Source organism: Carcharhinus amblyrhynchos, chromosome 13 (assembly GCF_965287045.1).
Source record: "Carcharhinus amblyrhynchos chromosome 13, sCarAmb.v2.hapA, whole genome shotgun sequence".
Taxonomy (NCBI): Eukaryota; Metazoa; Chordata; class Chondrichthyes; order Carcharhiniformes; family Carcharhinidae; genus Carcharhinus; species Carcharhinus amblyrhynchos.
In genome coordinates, this window is record NC_137336.1 from 76,564,084 (window position 1) to 76,583,485 (window position 19,402).

General features: G+C 46.1%; 1 protein-coding gene across 1 annotated transcript; it reads right to left on the minus strand.

The window, feature by feature from the left end:
* Window positions 1-14,680: 14,680 nt before the first annotated feature.
* LOC145351599 (serine protease FAM111A-like) lies at window positions 14,681-19,159 on the minus strand. The gene is given in 2 exon segments (XM_080201183.1): window positions 14,681-17,215; window positions 19,032-19,159. Coding segments are annotated over 2 exon segments (1,821 nt in total). The 5' UTR covers window positions 19,116-19,159; the 3' UTR covers window positions 14,681-15,478.
* Window positions 19,160-19,402: the final 243 nt, after the last annotated feature.

Consider the following 19,402-nt stretch of genomic DNA (forward strand, 5'->3'; position numbering starts at 1 on the left):
GTCAGTGCTGAGGGAGTGTCGCACTGTCAGAGGGTCAGTGCTGAGGGAGTGCCGCACTGTCAGAGGGTCAGTGCTGAGGGAGTGCCGCACTGTCAGAGGGTCAGTGATGAGGAAGTGCCACACTGTCAGAGGGTCAGTGCTGAGGGAGTGCCGCACTGTCAGAGGGTCAGTGCTGAGGGAGTGCCGCACTGTCAGAGGGTCAGTGCTGAGGGAGTGCCGCACTGTCAGAGGGTCAGTGATGAGGCAGTGCCGCACTGTCAGAGGGTCAGTGCCGAGGCAGTGCCGCACTGTCAGAGGGTCAGTGCCGAGGGAGTGCCGCACTGTCAGAGGGTCAGTGCCGAGGGAGTGCCGCACTGTCAGAGGGTCAGTGCCGAGGGAGTGCCGCACTGTCAGAGGGTCAGTGCCGAGGGAGTGCCGCGCTGTCAGAGGGTCAGTGCCGAGGGAGTGCCGCGCTGTCAGAGGGTCAGTGCTGAGGGGTTTGATGAGCCGGTGGTGAGGGGGGGGGGGGGCAGGGTTTGACTGTGAGGAGCTGATTAGCTCAATCACCCCCATTGTAAAGCGCGCGCGCTGCGGCGGTTGGCAGTTTGAAAAGGGACGCGCGTGGCGCCCGGTCTCTGATTGACACTCCTCGCGCCGCGCGGCCCAGGTGGATGCGCTGAGGGGGCGTGGCATCAACTCTGCACGCTCCTCTGATTGGCGAGTAAGTTATAGGAGCCCCGCCCACCCGGTGTCTGAACGCGTTGATTGGCCGAGGCAGCGGAGCGGGCCGCCATGTTGTAGCCAGGTCGTCATCTTGTTGTTGGTTATTTGGTCTTAGCTTCCCTGTGATGGAGCGCAGTCAGTCTAACATTCACTTCTCCCTCGGCAATATCATTTTTGTCATGTCACCCTGAAGGGCAGCTGCTTTGCTGCAACTGTTAAATCTTTCATGAAACTCTACTACTTTTCAACGAGGCCAGTTTTGGGTTCAGGAGCCCCAAATACTCTTGTCAAAATTTACCTTCAAATTTTCGAGAAAGTGTTTTTGTAACGTATCAAATTCTTCGGGGATGTGACATCGCAACGAACAAAATGTGGGAAATTTGAAAAGTGATTTTTGGGGAGCTTGGAGAAGGGTTTGGGAATGAGGAGAATTGGTTGAGGGTAGTTGAAGGGTGGGTTCAGGAGGTTAGAGGGGTGTTTGAAGGGGGTTGATGTCCTAATAAAGGGTGAAGATTGGAATGTCGGTGTTGAAGAAAGAAAGGATTTGAGGGGAGTTAAGAGGATTGCATTAAGATTAGCTACAGAGTTAAATTGTATTCTAAATGCAGTAAAATCTTTCTTAACATCAGTTGACTAACTAATTATCCTTCGTGAATCAGTATTGGGCTTTCAATTCACCTTTTTTTTTGTTTGTATCCAGTTTAATCCAATCAAAGCCCAATTCAAAGTTTCAGCAAGTGAGACATTCCAGATCCAAGCTGACAGGACAGGCTCACCACTTTCTGACTTGGGCTTCATCAACATGATCCAACCTGATTGGAGCAGGCATTGCACCTTATCCAAGGCTTGATTTCATCTGCACCTTAGCCAAAAGGCCGAGATGCCACTTTAAAAAATTACTTCAAATAATGCCTCAGTGTAACCTCACGACTTCAACCAAGTGCAGGATGGCAAAACTATACTTGGTCTTAGTCAATTGCATACAGGTGTAATGTCAGAAAGAGAAAATGTTCTCTTGCTTTCGGTGACAGGTCAGAGCTCATTGTTCTCCGGAGCAGTGTACCTGGTGGCTTTGGTGACTGTTGGATTTACTTGGAATCACTTTCTGACTGCACTTCCGGTTCGCGGGGTTTCTGTGTGTGTATTTTACTTCTGTACCGGAAGTTAGGCGAGGGGATTGTCGGGAAGGGAGAGCAGGGGGTATAAAAAGAAGGTAGTGACAGACAGCGGGCAGCGTCAGGAGCGGGGAGCTGATTGAGAGGTATAAGGGCTTTGGCTCGCTAGGCTTAGGTGACAGCAGGCTTGGAGAAGGTGAGTTGCAGTTTCTATCTTTCCCGGGTTGCGTTTTCGGCACATACAAACCCAAGGGAGGTTGGAACATGGCAGGGGCTACGGGGAGGAACATAAGCTGTGTTAGGTGCCACGTGGGAGTTCTTGGAGGCATCACATCTCCCGAAGGTCCACATCTGTGCTAAATGTTTAGAGTTGAAGCGCTTGAGGGCCCGGGTCAGGCAACTAGAGGTGCGTTTAGAGGATGCGTTTCTGGTCAGGGAAAATGAGGAGTTAATGGCTAGGAACCATGAGCAAGAGGAGGTCCCAGGGGCTGAGGAGCAGGATGGGTGGACAACTGTTAAGAGGAAGAAGAAGAATAGTCCTGGTCCCCAGACTTCCCCAGTGGCCCCCCAAGATTCATCGACAGGGGCACAAAAGGATAGACAGGAGGGCCAGAATGACTTAGAGGGACAGAAGGGGGCTGGCAATGTGATAGTGGTAGAGGATGGGAGGGTCAAAGGAATTGACAGGAGGTTCTGTGGGCAGAGGCGTGACTCCAGGAAGGTGGTCTGCCTCCCTGGAGCAGGGGTACAGGACATAACGGAAAGGATAGAGGGAATTTTGAAAGGGGAGGGGACCCAGGCAGAGGTAATAATACACGCAGGGGAGAGGGATGTAGGAAGGTGGAATAGGGCAGATGTACGTAGGCAATTTAGGGAGTTGGGGTCCAAACTGAAGAGCAGGACCTCCAGGGTGGCATTCTCTGGGCTGCTGCCTAGTACCAGCAGGGCTAGGAATAACGAGATCGTGCAGCTGAATGCATGGTTGAGGGATTGGTGCAAGGTAGAGGGCTTTACTTTTGTAGACCACTGGGAGGTATTTGTGAGAGAAGGGCAACTGTATAGGAGGGATGGGGAAAATTTGAGTGAGAGAGGGACAAATGTCTTAGCAGGGAGGTTAGCTGGAGTGTTTAGGCAAGGTTTAAACTAATAGGGAGGGGGGGTGGGGATGTGACTAATAGCTCATTAGACACTGGGGTCGGGAGTGAGTTGGGTGATAGGGTAGGTTTGGATGAAAGGAAAATTATCAGGGAGAAGGAGGTTCTGAGTGGCACTGGTGGGTTGGACTGCGTCTGTTTCAGTGCGAGGAGTGTGACGGGTAAGACGGATGAGCTTAGGGCCTTGATGTTTGTGAGGAAGTTAGATGTGGTGGCAGTAACGGAGACGTGGTTACGTGAAGGGCAGGATTGGCAGCTGAATGTTCCTGGGTACAAGTGTTTTAGGTGTGACAGAGGAGGGTTGAAGAGAGGTGGTGGGGTGGCGTTGTTAGTAAAGGAGCACATCACAGCAGTGCAGAGGGAGGACAATATGGAGGAGTTAGGGATTGAGTCGCTGTGGGTGGAGTTGAGGAATAAAAAGGGAGAGATTACGATGCTAGGGGTATACTATAGGCCACCCAACAGCCCGAGGTCAATGGAGGAAGGTATTTGCAGAGGCATTTTAGATAGGTGCAGAAAGAATAAGGTGGTTGTAGTGGGTGACTTTAATCTTCCTGGAGTGGATTGGAAGATGCCTAGAGCTGGGGGTATGGAGGGAGAGGAGTTTGTAAAATGTGTGTTGGAAGGGTCCCTGGAGCAGTACGTAACTAGCTCGACTAGGGAGGGGGCTATACTGGATTTAGTGTTGGGTAATGAGCCGGGGCAGGTGGTTGAGGTTGAGGTAGGCGAACATGTGGCTAACAGTGACCATAAGTCCGTCTACTTTAGGATAAAAATGGAAAGGGATGAGTGCCGTCCGAAGGGGAGGGTTCTGAACTGGGGGAAGGCGAGCTATAGCCGGATTAGGAGGGAGCTGAAGGACACTGATTGGGAGGGGTTGTTAGCTGGCAAGTCCACAGTTAGAACATAGAACATTACAGCGCAGAACAGGCCCTTCGGCCCACGATGTTGCGCCGACCAGTTAAAAAAAAACAACAACAATGACCCACTAACCTAAACCAATCCCTTTTCGTCCATAAACCTGTCCACAGACCTCTTAAATGCCCCCAAACTAGGCGCATTTACAACTGCAGCAGGCAGGGCATTCCAATCCCTCACCACCCTCTGGGTAAAGAACCTACCCCTGACATCCGTCCTATAACTACCCCCCCCTTAGTTTAAAGCCATGCCCCCTCGTGCTAGATTTTTCCATCAGAGGAAAAAGGCTATTACTATCCACCCTATCTAAACCTCTAATCATCTTATATGTTTCAATAAGATCCCCTCTTAGCCGCCTTCTTTCCAGCGAAAACAACCCCAAATCCCTCAGCCTCTCCTCATAGGATCTCCCCTCCATACCAGGCAACATCCTGGTAAACCTCCTCTGCACCCTCTCCAAAGCCTCCACATCCTTCCTGTAATGTGGGGACCAGAACTGCACACAATACTCCAAGTGCGGCCGCACCAGAGTTGTGTACAGTTGCAACATAACGCTACGACTCCTAAATTCAATCCCCCTACCAATAAACGCCAAGACACTGTATGCCTTCTTAACAACCTTATCTACTTGATTCCCAACTTTCAGGGATCTGTGTACACATACACCTAGATCCCTCTGCTCCTCCACACTATTCAAAGTCTTCCCGTTAGCCCTATACTCAACACATCTGTTATTCCTACCAAAGTGAATTACCTCACATTTCTCTGCATTAAACTCCATCCGCCACCTCTCGGCCCAGCTCTGCAATCTGTCTAAGTCTTCCTGCAAACTATGACACCCTTCCTCGCTATCTACCACACCTCCGACTTTGGTGTCATCAGCAAATTTACTGATCCACCCAACTATACCCTCATCCAGATCATTAATAAAAATCACAAACAGCAGTGGCCCCAACACAGATCCCTGAGGCACACCACTTGTAACCGAACTCCATGATGAATATTTACCGTCAACCACTACCCTCTGTCTCCTATCCGCTAGCCAATTCCTAATCCAGTTCCCTAGATCACCCCCAATCCCATACATGGTAAGTGGGAGGCTTTTAAGGGCAAACTGAAAATGTTGCAGGAAAGGCATGTGCCGGCAAAGAGGAAGGATGGGAAAGGCAGGCTTAGAGAGCCGTGGATTACAGGGGGTATCGAAGACTTGGTCAGGAAGACGAGTGAGGCATATGTTAGGTCGAAACAACTGGGAACAGAGAGTGCGCTGAAGGAATATAGAGAGAGTAGGAGGGAGCTAAAAAGGGGAGTTAGAGGGGCGAAAAGAAGGCATGAAATGGCTTTGGCTGATAGGATTAAGGAAAATCCAAAAGCATTTTACTCTTATATTAGGAGCAAGAGAGTGGTTAGAGGGAAAATTGGTCCTCTTAGGGACAAAGGAGGGGAGCTATGCATCGAGTCTGAGGGAATGGGGGAGATCCTGAATGAATACTTTGCGTTGGTATTCACGAAGGAGAGGGGTTTGGTGTTGTGTAGTGTCTTGGAGGGAGCTGTAGATCAGTGGAAGGAAATATCCATTACGAGGGAGGAAGTGCTAAGGGATTTAGGTAGCATAAAAACGGATAAAGCTCCAGGGCCTGATGGTATTTATCCCAGGCTGCTTAGGGAGGTGAAAGATGAAATTGCTGGGCCTCTGACGCAAATCTTTGTCTCTTCTTTGGATACAGGTGAGGTCCCAGAAGACTGGAGGGTAGCTAATGTGGTACTGCTGTTTAAAAAGGGTAGTAGGGATAACCCTGGTAATTATAGACCAGTGAGTTTGACATCGGTGGTAGGAAAATTATTGGAAAAAATTCTTAGGGATAGGATGTATGAGCATTTGGAGCGTTGCGATCTGATTAGGGATACACAACATGGCTTTGTTCGGGGGAGGTCTTGCCTTACGAATCTGGTAGAATTCTTTGAGGAGGTGACAAAAACGGTTGACGATGGGCGAGCCGTTGAGGTCATCTATATGCATTTCAGTAAGGTGTTTGACAAAGTCCCTCACGGTAAGCTGGTAGAAAAAGTTAAGGCACATGGGATACAAGGACAGGTAGCTAGGTGGATCGAAAACTGGCTGGGCAGTAGGAGACAGAATAGTTGTCGAGGGGACCTTTTCTGGCTGGAGGCCAGTCATGATGTGGGTATGCCGGCGTTGGACTGGCGTAAACACAGTAAAAAGTCTGACAACACCAGGTTTTAGTCCAACCGATTTATTTGATAATAGACTCACAAGCTTTCGGGGTTAGCCCCTGGTGTAAGGATTCGCATTCTAATCAGTAATCTCTAAACTGCCTGTGCTTTATATGCTCTGTCTGAGGCCAGAACTCTCCATTCACCTGACGAAGGGGCTAACCCCGAAAGCTTGTGAGTCTATTATCAAATAAATCGGTTGGACTAAAACCTGGTGTTGTCAGACTTTTTACTGTGTTTACGCCAGTCCAACGCCGGCATACCCACATCATGAATATTATACACGCAGGCAAGAGAAAGTCTTCTACTTCCACAGAATTGAAAATATCGTGTACGGTTTATCTGGTTCCAGATATTGAATATTTCCCAAAAATATGAGTTTACTGTCAGTGTGTCCGTGTGCAAGGTTCAGACATGTCAATGAGGTCTGAGTGAGTCACTAAAATCAGTGCTATTGCTTGCAGTGTTATAAATAACTAAATGAGATATTTTCCTGTCACATTAATTATGTTGCACGGTGCTACTAAATTAGAATTTGTACTTAGATTTGTTTAGTGGAATCACCCACCTATGGAACACACAAAAGCTACCACGGCATTACATTGTCACTACTATTTATATTAATGAGCCATGCTGCATATATATTGGGTGATATCTGTAAACAGATGCTAAAAATGGGCGTTGTCATTTAATTAGGATATTTCTGTGATTAGGTAAATTGATTGGTGAATCTTGAAAGAAGAATAAAAAATGCATGATTGAGGGGGAGGGTTACAGTGGGGCTGGGGAGATGGGATGAGGCACAAGTTGCCCAGAAACTGGAGAAGCATCGGGGCCAATGATTTCTCTCCTTGGCACTGGGCAGCAAGAAGACTACGCCTGGGATTCTCTGGTCGCATTCTCTCCGCCTCCGCTGCCAGAAAGAACGGAAAATTTGGCACTCAACCAAAACTCCATTCCACCACATTGGTGTTGGAGAATCCCAGCTGTGGGTAAGGTCGGAGCATTTCAAAGGATACTGTAGTGTGAGGGTTTGGGGATGTGGGGGGAGGGGTGGCGGGTAGTGTGTGGGGAATGACTTGTCAAGTGAAATGCCAGACATTGAGATTCAGGGTGAGAGGAGCAGTTGGATCCAGCTGTGACAGAAGCTAAGTAGCTGAGCTGAAATTGAGATTTTCTTGTTGCTGATGCTTTCCACCACCCCGAACCCCCTTTCCCCATTATCGTGTATTGAAAACAGTAAGAGGAGAGGAGGAAGAAATGTTATTTATGTTCTCGTAAACTAAGAACCCACTCTTGCCACGTCACTGTGTTCTGTGATGTCACGTCTCCTGGAATATTCCAGTCAGAGTTGGCAACCCTATTCGTGACAGTGGCAAGCAATTCACTTACAGCAAAAAAAAGCAGCTGACTTCTGTAACTCTGAGTGAGTCATGTTTCACTCTTTTCCACTGGAAATCTTATTCTTTCTGTCCTCAAGCTGGTTGGGATATCAGGCAGCTCTTTGCCTTCTTCCGAGTGAGGGTAGAACTCTTACCCCTATTAGTACCCATTGATATACCCTGTTTCTAGACGCTGAATATACTCTACTGACCAGTGGAGTATGGACAGGTACCTAAAATGTTTGGGAGATCACCTTTCCAAGTATCCGTTGCCCTTGATTTGCCATCACTGGGGTTGTGATGAGTCATATTTCTATTTTTAATATTTTTGGGATCTGTTGTATTATTTTGCAAAACAGAAATGTGGGCCCACGAAACTAACTTCATTGAACGTAAACAAATTACGAGGTTTGAAACACCAAAGGTGTATAGGTACTGAAGGCATCTTACCAAGGCCCATCCCGTCCATGGCCATTATTTTAAAGCGAACAGGACATCTTCCTCATGTCCTGGGGCTTATATTTTTTGCCTTAATCAGCATCACTGAAACATAGACCATCTTGTTAACTTCACATTGGTATTCACGGGAGCTTGCTGTGTACAAATTGGCTGACTAGTTCCGGATATATTGACTGTGAAGCACTTTGTGAGTGCCTGACATTTTGTAAGATGCTGTAGTAAGGCAAGCTCTTTTATTAATTCAGGAAAGTTTTTATTGATAAAATGTTCAAAAGCGTGAATTGTCAACAAACTATCACACTAGAAATGATAATGCAAAGCAATGCAGAACAGCACAGTGCTGGATACAGATTCAATCTCTCTCTAACTTTCCCCATCAAACAATCCCAGAATACGAACAGCACAGGGTTAAATACAGAGTAAAGCTCCCTCTACACTGTCCCCATCAAACACTCCCAGGACGGGGACAGTATGGGGTTAGACACAGAGTAAAGATCCCTTGTTTGTCCCCCATCAAACACTCCCAGAACAGGGTTAGATACAGAGTAAAGCTCCCTGTCAAATATTCCCAAGACAGGTACAGCATGGAGTTAGATACAGAGTAAAGCTCCCTCTACACTGTCCCCATCAAACACTCCCAGGACAGGGACAGCACGGGGTTAGATACAGAGTAAAGCTCCCTCTACACTGTCCCCATCAAACACCCCCAGGACAGGTACAGCATGGGGTTAGATACAGAGTAAAGCTCCCTCTACATTGTTGGATTTGATTATTGCCACATGAATTAACATACAGATGAAAGTATTATTTCTTGCATGCTATACAAAGAATACCTTTCCTAGAGAAGGAAAACAGTACAGAATGTAGTGTTACAGTCATAGCTAGTGCGTACAGAAAGATCAACTTATTGCAAGATAGGTCCATTGAAAAATCTGATAACAGTAGGAGAGAGGCTGTTCTTGTGTCAGTTGGTACGTGACCTCAGACTTTTGTACCTTCTTCCAGACGGAAGAAGGTGGAAGCGAGAATGTCTGGGATGTGTGGGATCCTTAAGTGAAATTGTCCCCATCAAGTAGTTCCAAAATCAGTACAGGACAGGGTTAGATACAGAGTAAAGATCCATTTCCACTGTTCCTCCCTTTTTAAATGAGACATCAGTTCATGATTACCTGTTCTGTTAATGTTCTTAAAAAATATAACATTTCTGTTTCTTAACTGCTGCTTCACAATATCTTCAAAACCTTCTATCGAGAACTTGTGATTAACTTTTTTCCCCCTGAACCTGGAAAGATCAATATTTAAGTCTGCATCTCTTGAGAAGGTGGTGAGCTACCTCCTTGAAATACTGCAGTCCACATGCTGTGTATGGACCCACAGCACAGTGTTAGACAAGGTGCTCCAGATTTTGACCTAGCCACAGCAAAGGAACAGTGATGTGTTTAAGTTAGGCTAGTGTATGTTAGTGGAGCAGAGCCTGGAGGTGGCAGTGTCCCTACGATATTGCCATTGTTCTTTGAGGTTGCAGGGGAGCGAGGCGTTGTCAGGATAACCTTGGCAAGTTTCTGTAGTGCGTCCATTTTGTCCATACACTGTATTGAGGCAAGCAGTTCAAGGGACAGAGTGATCAAACACATTGCACCTAGGGTGGTGTGGAACCTCTGCGTATCATGGCTGCCCTTCCAAATAAGTGTAGAATGTTCCATCACATTCTTGCATCATGATTTGCAGCTGGTGACAGGTTTTGATCAATTGGTCAGTGAGCCTCCCCGATGAAGCACCACAATCTCTACTATGCTCTTGTTGTTGTGGCTACCTGGTGAAGGTCTGTTCCATGACAACAGCTGAAATGTTGATGGGAGGCAACTCAGGATGACAGCAGAATCATAGAATTCCTACAATGCAGAAGGTCATTCAGTCTATCGAGCCTGCACCATCAATCCCATCCAGTGAAGATCACTGGGAGAGGACTGGGCTTGCATTTGTTGCATGATCACACAGTATAAACTTTATTTCCTTTGAAATTTTGTACTCTTGCTTCTGTCCTGACGCATGTGAGGCGAACATCTTTTTCAGTCTGTCTCTTTTTTTCAACAATAGTCAGAAAGCTTGATCGCGGCTTTCAGTAAAGCACTGGAGAAGCTGGGATTGTTCTTTGAAATAGGGAACGTTAAGAGGAGATTCACTAGAGACATTGAACTGCTTTGATTAAGTAAGCAAGGAGAAATGATTGCCAGTGGGCAGGAAGATCAGGAAGTAGAAGATATGATGTGTTCAATGGGTAGGAAAATGGGAGATTTTCCCGCCCGTTTTTTGGCATACTCAGTCTGTTGGATTTCCAGCACTCTGCTTCACAGAATCTGCTGGGGGATTCACGCTGGTAAGGGGGTGGAGGGACTGATGCCACTGGAGAGACCAGCAGCACAGTGCTGAGTGGGCCACTGCTCCCCAGTCACTGGCTTCCCCTGATCCACTGCCCCGTTGACTAAGCCCCTTAGGCTAGCACCAAACCCCACCATCCCATGGCCAGCCCAAATCTCCCCTTCCCATCCTCCATGTCCAGCCCCGACCCCCCACCCCTCCTCAAGGCATAGAATTCCAGAACTGAATATGCCCCTTCCTTGTTCCCCACCCCCACGATCCATAATGCAGAGTGTGCAGCGAAACCCCTCTCCACCACCAATGATCGGCCTACCCACCCCTGGCACTGCCCGGTGGACAATGAGGGGACACGGACGTGGTCAAGAAGCTTCTGGATCGCGGCTCGGACATTAATTACGCCAATGTGGACGGACTGACCGCCCTGCACCAGAATGTGGGAGGATACCGATACCGGTGGACAATGCCAGTGTGCCAGACTGACACTGCCCAAGAAGCACACCCTGTTACCAACTCTGTGAGGGCCGCAATGGCCTGCGCCCCCACCAAAGTGGTCATCATGCCTGGTTCCCCCCGGGAACCTCTCCCTGCGGCGGGGAGCATTAGCAAGCCTGGATGATACTGTCCCAGGTTTGCTAATAAGATTGAAATTGAGATTTAAATATAGTAATCAACCTCATTGTGAGATGCATACGCCATAAAAAATGGCTTGGGAAAGTCATGATTGGCTGGATGCGGGTTACAAATCTGGCTTCAGCACCCCCACTGACATTTCCTGGCCTGTCGTGCTACTCACAGTGCAACAAGCTGAGAAAATCGCACCCATAGATTTAAGGTGATTGACAAATGAAACAGAATGGAGAATGATTTACGGTGCTATGGGGAAGGTGCAGGAGAGTGAGATTATTTGGATAATTGTTTCAAAAAGGTTGTTATATAGAGTGGTCTCTTGCCATGCTGTATCATTTGTGAATGTAATTAAAATGAAGACTGCAGTGAAGTTTTTGATAAACCAATTGAACTATCATCTTGATTTTCTTTTCATTAAGCTGTTTTGTTTTTGCTTTTGCTGGTTTGTTTATCCTTCTAAGCTGTCCCTCTGATAACACTTGGTACATATTTTAAATATCTGGAATTTTGTTACAGTTTTGTCTCCTTTTGTACATGGTACTTAGTAAAATGCTTTCTTGAAATTTACATAAACAGCATCCACTCATTGTTTTTCATCAACCTTCTTTGTAAAATCACCTAAAATACTCCAGTTTGTATGCTGACTTGCACCCATTATTTAAAAGCCTTTCCCATGGCCAGAACCACCTGTCTTTTACAGGGCATGTTGATTCTCCTTACTAAAATCAAGCTCCTCCAAGTGACCGTTGATTTCTGTTTTACTGATTATTTCTAAAACCTTACCCACTACTGATGTTAAACTGACTGGCCTGTAATTTACCAAGAATGTCCTTACATCCTTTCTTGAACAATGGTATCAGATTTGCAATATCTGGCATCATTCTGAACTCCACCCCCAGTTCCATAACAACTTGGGTGGGCTGCAAACTATCTGAACCAGGCAACCTATCCACCCTAACCACAGTCAGCCTTTAAAATATATCCTTTGTTTCAGTTTTCACCCCATCCATTACCTGCATCATTGCCACTTTGACCAATATTTGGTTGCATTCTCTTCCTTCGTCAACACTAAAGCCAAGTACTCATTAAGTGTTCGAGCAGTGCTGTGCACCTCAAATCATATTTTACTGTTTGTCCCCAGTACACATGTCCTGATGGCGGCTTACATGGCTCAGTATCAAATTTTTATCTGACAAACATTCCTGTGGAGAGACTTGGACTTTTTATGATGTTGAAGGTGCAATACAAATGCAAGTTGTTGTTACTTATTCCCAGTAAAATTAGAAATTGTAAAGGGCAATGTATTAATTGTAACCCAACAATAGTGTTTTTCAACTAAAGGAGCTGTTTCTAAAAAACTTTACAAATTGTGCATTAAGTTCAGAGCACAGGAACAGGAATAGGCTATTCAGCCCGAGTCTGCTCCATCATTCAGTTAGATCATGGCTGATTGTCTCCCTCAATACTGCTTTCCCGCATTACTTCATACTTTTGATGTATTTTTGATGCCCAATCTCAAGGTATCACTTGATTAGCTTTTCATTACAGATTTAATAATTAAACTTCAATTTTCAGATGCAGTTGTGGGATTTGAACTCATGTTTTTGCAGTAACCAGTCCTCTCGCTTCCTAATTCAGCAATCTTTCCCTTTTATTACAAGGTTAAATGAAGACTCTCTCCCCGGACCAAGTGAAGTTAAGAGATTTTCTGATACCAGTGCAGAAGACTGTGACAGGTTTAGATAAGGTAGATAAAGAAAAGCTGTTAATTAGCTGATGTAAGAATTTGGTGATACAGTGGGCAGGACTTGATGGCTGTGCTTGCCCCAAAACCGGAAAATCCCATCCAAGGTCAATGGACCTTTACGTGGTCCGCTCCTTCTCCCGCCATGATTCCTGTGGCAGACAGGATGACCAAATTCCCTCCAATGAGTTTGTGGCATCATGGTGCAGGGGACATGTGAGGAGTCATAAAGATTTACAGTATGGAAACAGGCCCTTCGGCCCAACTTGTCCATGCTGCCCTTTTTTTAAATCCACGAAGCAAATCCCAATTGCCTGCATTTGGCCCATATTCCTCTATACCCATCTTATCTATGTAACTATCTAAATACTTTTTAAAAGACAAAATTGTACCCACCTCTACTACTACCTTTGACAGATTGTTCCAGACACTCACCACCCTCTGTTTAAAAAAATTGCCCCTCTGGACACTTTTGAATTTTTCCCCTCTCACCTTAAACTCATGCCCTCTAGTTTTAGACTCCCCTACCTTTGGGAAAAGATATTGACTATCTACCTTATCTAAGCCCTCATTATTTTATAGACCTCTATAAGGTCACCCCTCAGCTTTCTACGCTCCAAAAAAGCCCCAGTCTATCCAACCTCTCCTTATAATTCAAACCATCAAGTCCCGTAGCATCCTAGTAAATATTTTCTGCACTCTTTCTGGTTTAATAATATCCTGCCTATAATAGGGTGACCAGAACTGTACACTGCATACAGGAAGAATGTGTTAAAGATCTCACTGCCAATGAGGATGATGAGAATGGAGGTGATCAATGAATTCAAAAAGAATGGATGGGTATTTGTGGGAAATAAACTGAACAGTGCTGAAGAGATCAAGAACCCGATTCTTCCATCACAACCACAACTCTTCTGGCGGATCTGGCCCGGAGAATCGGCAGTTTTGCAGGACTTGCACATGCGTTGGGAATGCATGCGTATCTCCCAGAGCCAGCAAACAGTTCTTGTCGAGACTGTGCTGGAAACCGTCAGGAAGAGAGGTAAGCCATTTGAATCTTTTAAAAATATATTTTAAATATTTTTTGTATCTGATTATTGAGCCCAGCTTGGAATTTGCCAGGCCCAATAGTATCTTCCACTCCAGCAGAGTTTAGAGTAGCTTCCCACGTTCAGGGTAAAGGAGGGGAGGGGGGCAATTGGGACCTCCCAGGGGGTTGATTGGCAGGGGTGGTGCCCCCTGGGCATGGATACCTTGGCAGTGCCAGCCTGTGCCCCAGCACTGCCCAGAGGGCAAAGTGCCCATGTGCAGGGGGCAGGGCCTTTTGTAGGCATGGCCTAGGGGGCGATTGGTGGAGTTGGGGGGTCCCACTGCCACTCTGCATGGGTTTCGGTCTGGGCTGCCTTCCGTTGGGTGGGGCCTGCCTCCCTAGGATGGGGGGGTGGGGGGGGGGGGGGGGGGGGGGGTGGATTGCCACTGCTGGAGGGTGGGCTGGACATCAAGCCGCTCTGGGGCGAGGGAGGGTCAGAGCTAGCCTGGAAATTGTCATGAGGGCCCCGATCAGGCTGTGGGGAGGCTGGAGGGGCAGCACTGCAGTGGTCCTGGGCTGGCCAGCAATCGAACTGGTCCTGGGGAGTCTGAGAAAATCGGGGCTACTGCGCTGGCGCAGAGCTCCAGAACTGTCAAATTCTGGCATGAATAAGTTCCCCTCCTACCACCTGGGGTTTTAATGATATTCACGATTGTGACCTCTGCATTGCATGGAGTGGGGAGATTCAGGTCTGCAGCTGACTGAAAAAGCAGTCGTAATGTAGAACAATTTTCCCACCAATTCAGTGTTTTTGGGAGAATTGCCGCCCCACCCCCACCCACCCAAATGGGGGAACTGGGACAGATTGGACTGCAGAGTTGGTATGGATTTGATGGGCTGAATTAATCACCTATTGAGTTATTATGACTCGACATGGCCAAGCAACATCTCAAAGGAAGAATGAAATATAGAATTATAAAATTCCTATACTGCAGAATGAAGCTATTACTCCCATTGAGTCTGCACTGACTCAGCAGCTTACCCAGGCCTGTCCGATCCCCATAACCCATAATCCACTTTACCTACATAACTTGGGAAATTAAGGGGCAATTTACCAAGGCTAATCCTCCTAATCTGCACATCTTTAGACTGTGGGAGGAAACCGGAGAACCTGGAAGAAACACACATAGACACAGGGAGAATGGGCAAACTCCACAAAGACAGTGAGCCGAGGCTGGAATTGAATCCAGGTCCCTGGCGCTACGTTAACCACTGTGCCAACCTAACAGAAAGAAAAAGAGATAGGGAAGAAATTCCTGAACTTACTTTTTGCTGCTTCAATCTTAAGTCCCCCAGCGGAGCAATGGAAATTAGAGGTCAGAATTCAAGGAATGCGAAAATCTCAAAGGTTGTCAAGTTGGAGGTGGCTGTTGAGACTATAGAGAGGTTTAAAATCACAACTGAGAATTTTTAAACTGAATCACGATAGCGCTGGAATCTGTTGTGTCGTTCTGTGAGTACAAGGGGGTAATGATGAATGAGGCTTTTAAATAATGTGTGCAAGTCAGCGTATAAACTGGAGTATTTTGGGTGATTTTACAGAGAGATGTTGGGTGAGGGAGACCAACCAAGGTAATCTTGAAATAACAGAGTATGAAGGCAAGGGTGGCACCAACGTAACAAGGGTAGGAATTTTAAATCTGCCCTTTTAAAGCTTGATTGCTTGCTTCCATTTACTCGACATCCATTGGAACTTCCTCCTGGTCATTGGATGATACGTTCTGCTTGTCCTGGGTTTCATTCTGATGAGTGAGAAAAAATGACCTTTCAAATCCTGGATGGTGTTTTTCCATGTGGGCCGCAATGGATTTAATGGTTGGACTAAATTCAATCACACTGTTCATCTTGGAGCCGATTTTATATGTATATCCTCCAGCGTGCATCCCCACAAGTTGACCAGAGGAATCGAACACTGCAGAACCAGAGGCGCCATGGAAGAAACAACTGTTGTAGGTAATTCTGTCTGGATTTTGAATTTCTCTGAAAGTAAACATAGTGAAAAGCTGCATATAGTATCCAACGTTTCGTTGATCAAAGGGAATGACCTTGCAAGTGTCGGTGGATTTGCGAGCCCCTGTAGGGTGACCTATAATGTAGACCGCTCCATTACTGGGTGGGGAGATTACAGTGCGTGACAGAGCTGGTAGAAATTGTGATTCCTTTAGTTTTAGCACTGCGTAGTCAAGATCTGGACAGTACACCTCGAACCACGGCATTACTTTATACCAGTCACCGGTAGGATGGTCCTCTTTGTAGGTAAAGTTTATCTTAGTACATTTCTCTATTACGGCCCCCCACTCATTCTCAGGCACCCCATTTCCTACGATCATCTTCACAACATGATGACAAGTTAGAATGTAGCCATTATAGTGGTGGAAGCAAGAGGCAGTACCTTCATTCCCATTATTATTCCATTTGATGAATCCAACAGCCTTACTCAATTGGACCAGCATGTCATGGATAGTAATGGGAACTCCATCACTTGTGAGCTTCCCAAAATCTTCCTTTAACAAATTCCATTGCTTTCGATGGTACTTAATGCTTTTTCCATTTCCTAGACTTTGATCAACCTGTTTTTTCAGCTCACGGAGCAGCTCATTCCCTTCCTCTGGCACATTCTCCTCCTGCTGCTTCTCCCTAGGACTGGCACTACCTGCTTTGCTTTCTGCTTTGATCATTTTGTTGCTCAGTTGAACTTCAAAGTGCTTATTGTGGAGGGCATTCACAGTGTCGCTGGACTGTATACATCTCTGCCCTTCGAACAGGTTCCGCATTGACTGCTCAATTGTAGGCAGGAACCTCCCATCCTTAGACAGAGCTTCTCGGATAGTCTCGCCTGCAAAGGCGTAAACGCACAGTTCATGTCTACTGCGTCTCAGAGACTTGCTCTTGATGACACATTTTGGTGTTGTGTTAAGTCCGCCAGCCAATTTTCCAGTGCTGCTGATATGGAATATGACACACTCCTTGCCTCAAGGATTGTCAGTTCGATAATGCATCTCACTGTTATCTCGATAGAATATCACTTCAAAATGGGCTTTCTCTGGCAGACATTTGCACGGCATTCCCAGATTCACAGCACCTATTAATTCCCTTTTCCCGATGAAATGGAATTCCTTCCCCTCGTTTTTCTCTTGTGCTTCCTTAAATGCCTCAGAAGCCATCAGAACAGAATATAAATTCTCATCCAGTTTTCCTCTTGCCACATACTCTGTGCTAGTTTTTTGGAAGTTGAATGTGAATTCTTTCACTCTGTCCTCTTCATTGTGCTCTGTAACTTTGCTTGCTGGTGCCTCTGGCATTTTACTGGTATCATTTGAGCCATTGCTTTCAGAGAGAGGTGTCCTTCTTTCAGTGCGAGCTTTTTTACCCAAAGCTGGGGTGATGGAAGTTTGGTTTTCATCGTTCACCTGTAGGAGAGAACAATCAGAAAATTCACTGGAAATACACAGGCACAAAATGAGGCCATTCAGCCCCTAAAGGCTGTTACACAACCACAAAATGAGGCCATTCAGCCCCTAAAGGCAGATACACAGAAACAAAAGAAGGCCAGTCAGCTCCTCAAGCCTGATTTACAGGAACAGGAGGAGGCCATTCAGCCCCTCTCCAGCCTTTTACACAGGAACAGGAGGAGGTCCCTTTGAGCCCCTTCTCCAGCTTGTTACACAGGAACAGGAGGAGGACATTGAGCTCCTTCGCCAGCTTGTCACACAGGGATAGAGGAGGAAGACATTCAGCCCCTTCTGTAGCCCATTACACAGGATAGGAGGAGGCCTCATTCAACCCCTTGTCTGGCCTGTTACACAGGAACAGGAAGTTGCCTCATTCAGCCTGTTCTCCAGCCTGTTACACAGGAACAGGAGGAGGCCATTCAGCCCGTTCTCCAGCCTGTACACAGGAAAAGGAGTCCGTTCAGCCCCTTGACCTGTTATATGTGAGCAGGAGGAGGCCATTCAGCTCCTCAAGACTGTTGCACAGAAAAGGAGGACAACATTGATCTCCTTGATCCTTTTACGCAGGAACAGGAGGAGGGCGTTCAGACCCTTGACCCTATAATGTACGAACAGTGAGGGCTATTTAGATTTTTCCATTCAATTAAAACTCATCTTTATCTTATCTCCATTTAGCCACTCTGAGAGAAATAATGAATATAGTTTATTACAACTACTTATCAGGGAAATAATGAGTATGGTTTATTAAGGGATCTTTAAAGAGGTTAAATGAGTCTGTCAAAAAGAATCTCTGTAATTTACCGAAGGGACGTTTTAGACGGATTTGATGACTATATAGTTGTATTGGAAAATGTCTTAAGGGCTGGCTGATTATTTGGTTAAATCGCCTAATATCAGAAGAAGTACTTTCTTATATCACTCCTGAACAGCCGAGTTCTAATTTAGTGATTCAACCTTTGCCCTCCTCTTACGATCTGTCTACTATCTATATGCCAATAGAAGGCCTTATCCTTGCTACCTGTCGTGATACCTCAAGCCTTATGACATGATGTTCCCAAAATGTTTCCCTGTTGACACTAGTGTAATGACCTCAACAAGGCCCATGAGATGGGCCCATTGCAGTATGAACTCCCTGATTGAGGTAATGATTGTTGCCCAGAGTTTCACTTGTGTATATAATGAGGAGTACCAGGTCTATTGAGACACTGGATTCTGACTTTTTACCTGAGGCACTCTTAGGAATGGAGATAAACGTGTAAAATAAAGGAAATCTGTTGAAGGGACACCAAGCTCTGGGAAGTTAGTTCATTAGCGAAAAAGAACGACTCTACAGAACTGCTCACTAGCAGCCAGCCTCACTTTAGGTTGGCCATTTTCAGGAATTGTGTCTTTGTCCAGGAAACTGGGTTATTTTGACCCCTGCAGAGTTTGTGGAACGCATGTGTTACATTTTTAGTACTAATAACATTGATGAAAAGCAATGAGTCATTCTGACTGCTTGTGGACCGTTGGCATTTGCTGTTATTCACAACTTAATTTTCCCACAGGCACCAGATATCAAAACCTTTCAGGAATCGGCAGACCTAGTGAGGGAATATTATGATCCTAAGATTAAATGTATTTTTCATTGTGGACCAACCCTCCTCTTTTTCTTCCTTCTCTATCTTTCCTGAACATGTTGTACAAAGCAGAGCTCAGTCTTGTCTCTGTTTGAATCATCTGTCTGTTATTGCCACAACATCATATTCCCATATTACATCTGCCACTCACTCACCTTCTTTATAAAATGATCTATTGTAGTCTGTTTCTTGAGTAGTTTTGAATGTGCTCTGGATTTCCTGTGTTGTTTCAAAGGCATGATTCTCTTTCAAAGGTGATCACCAGAATAACAACAAACTAATCAACCCTGAAAAACAGTAATTATTAAGCATGAGTAACGTATAGCCCTTTCCACTGTAATTTATCAATGAGAGGTGAACTAGTAAATGACCCAGACGTTATAGAAAGAGGGAGGCCAGTCAGCCCCCTCGAGCCTGTTACACAGGAATAGGAGGAGCCCAGTCAGCCCCCTCGAGCCTGTTACACAGGACTAGGAGGAGCCCAGTCAGTCCCCTCAAGCCTGTTACACAGGAACAGGAAGAAGCC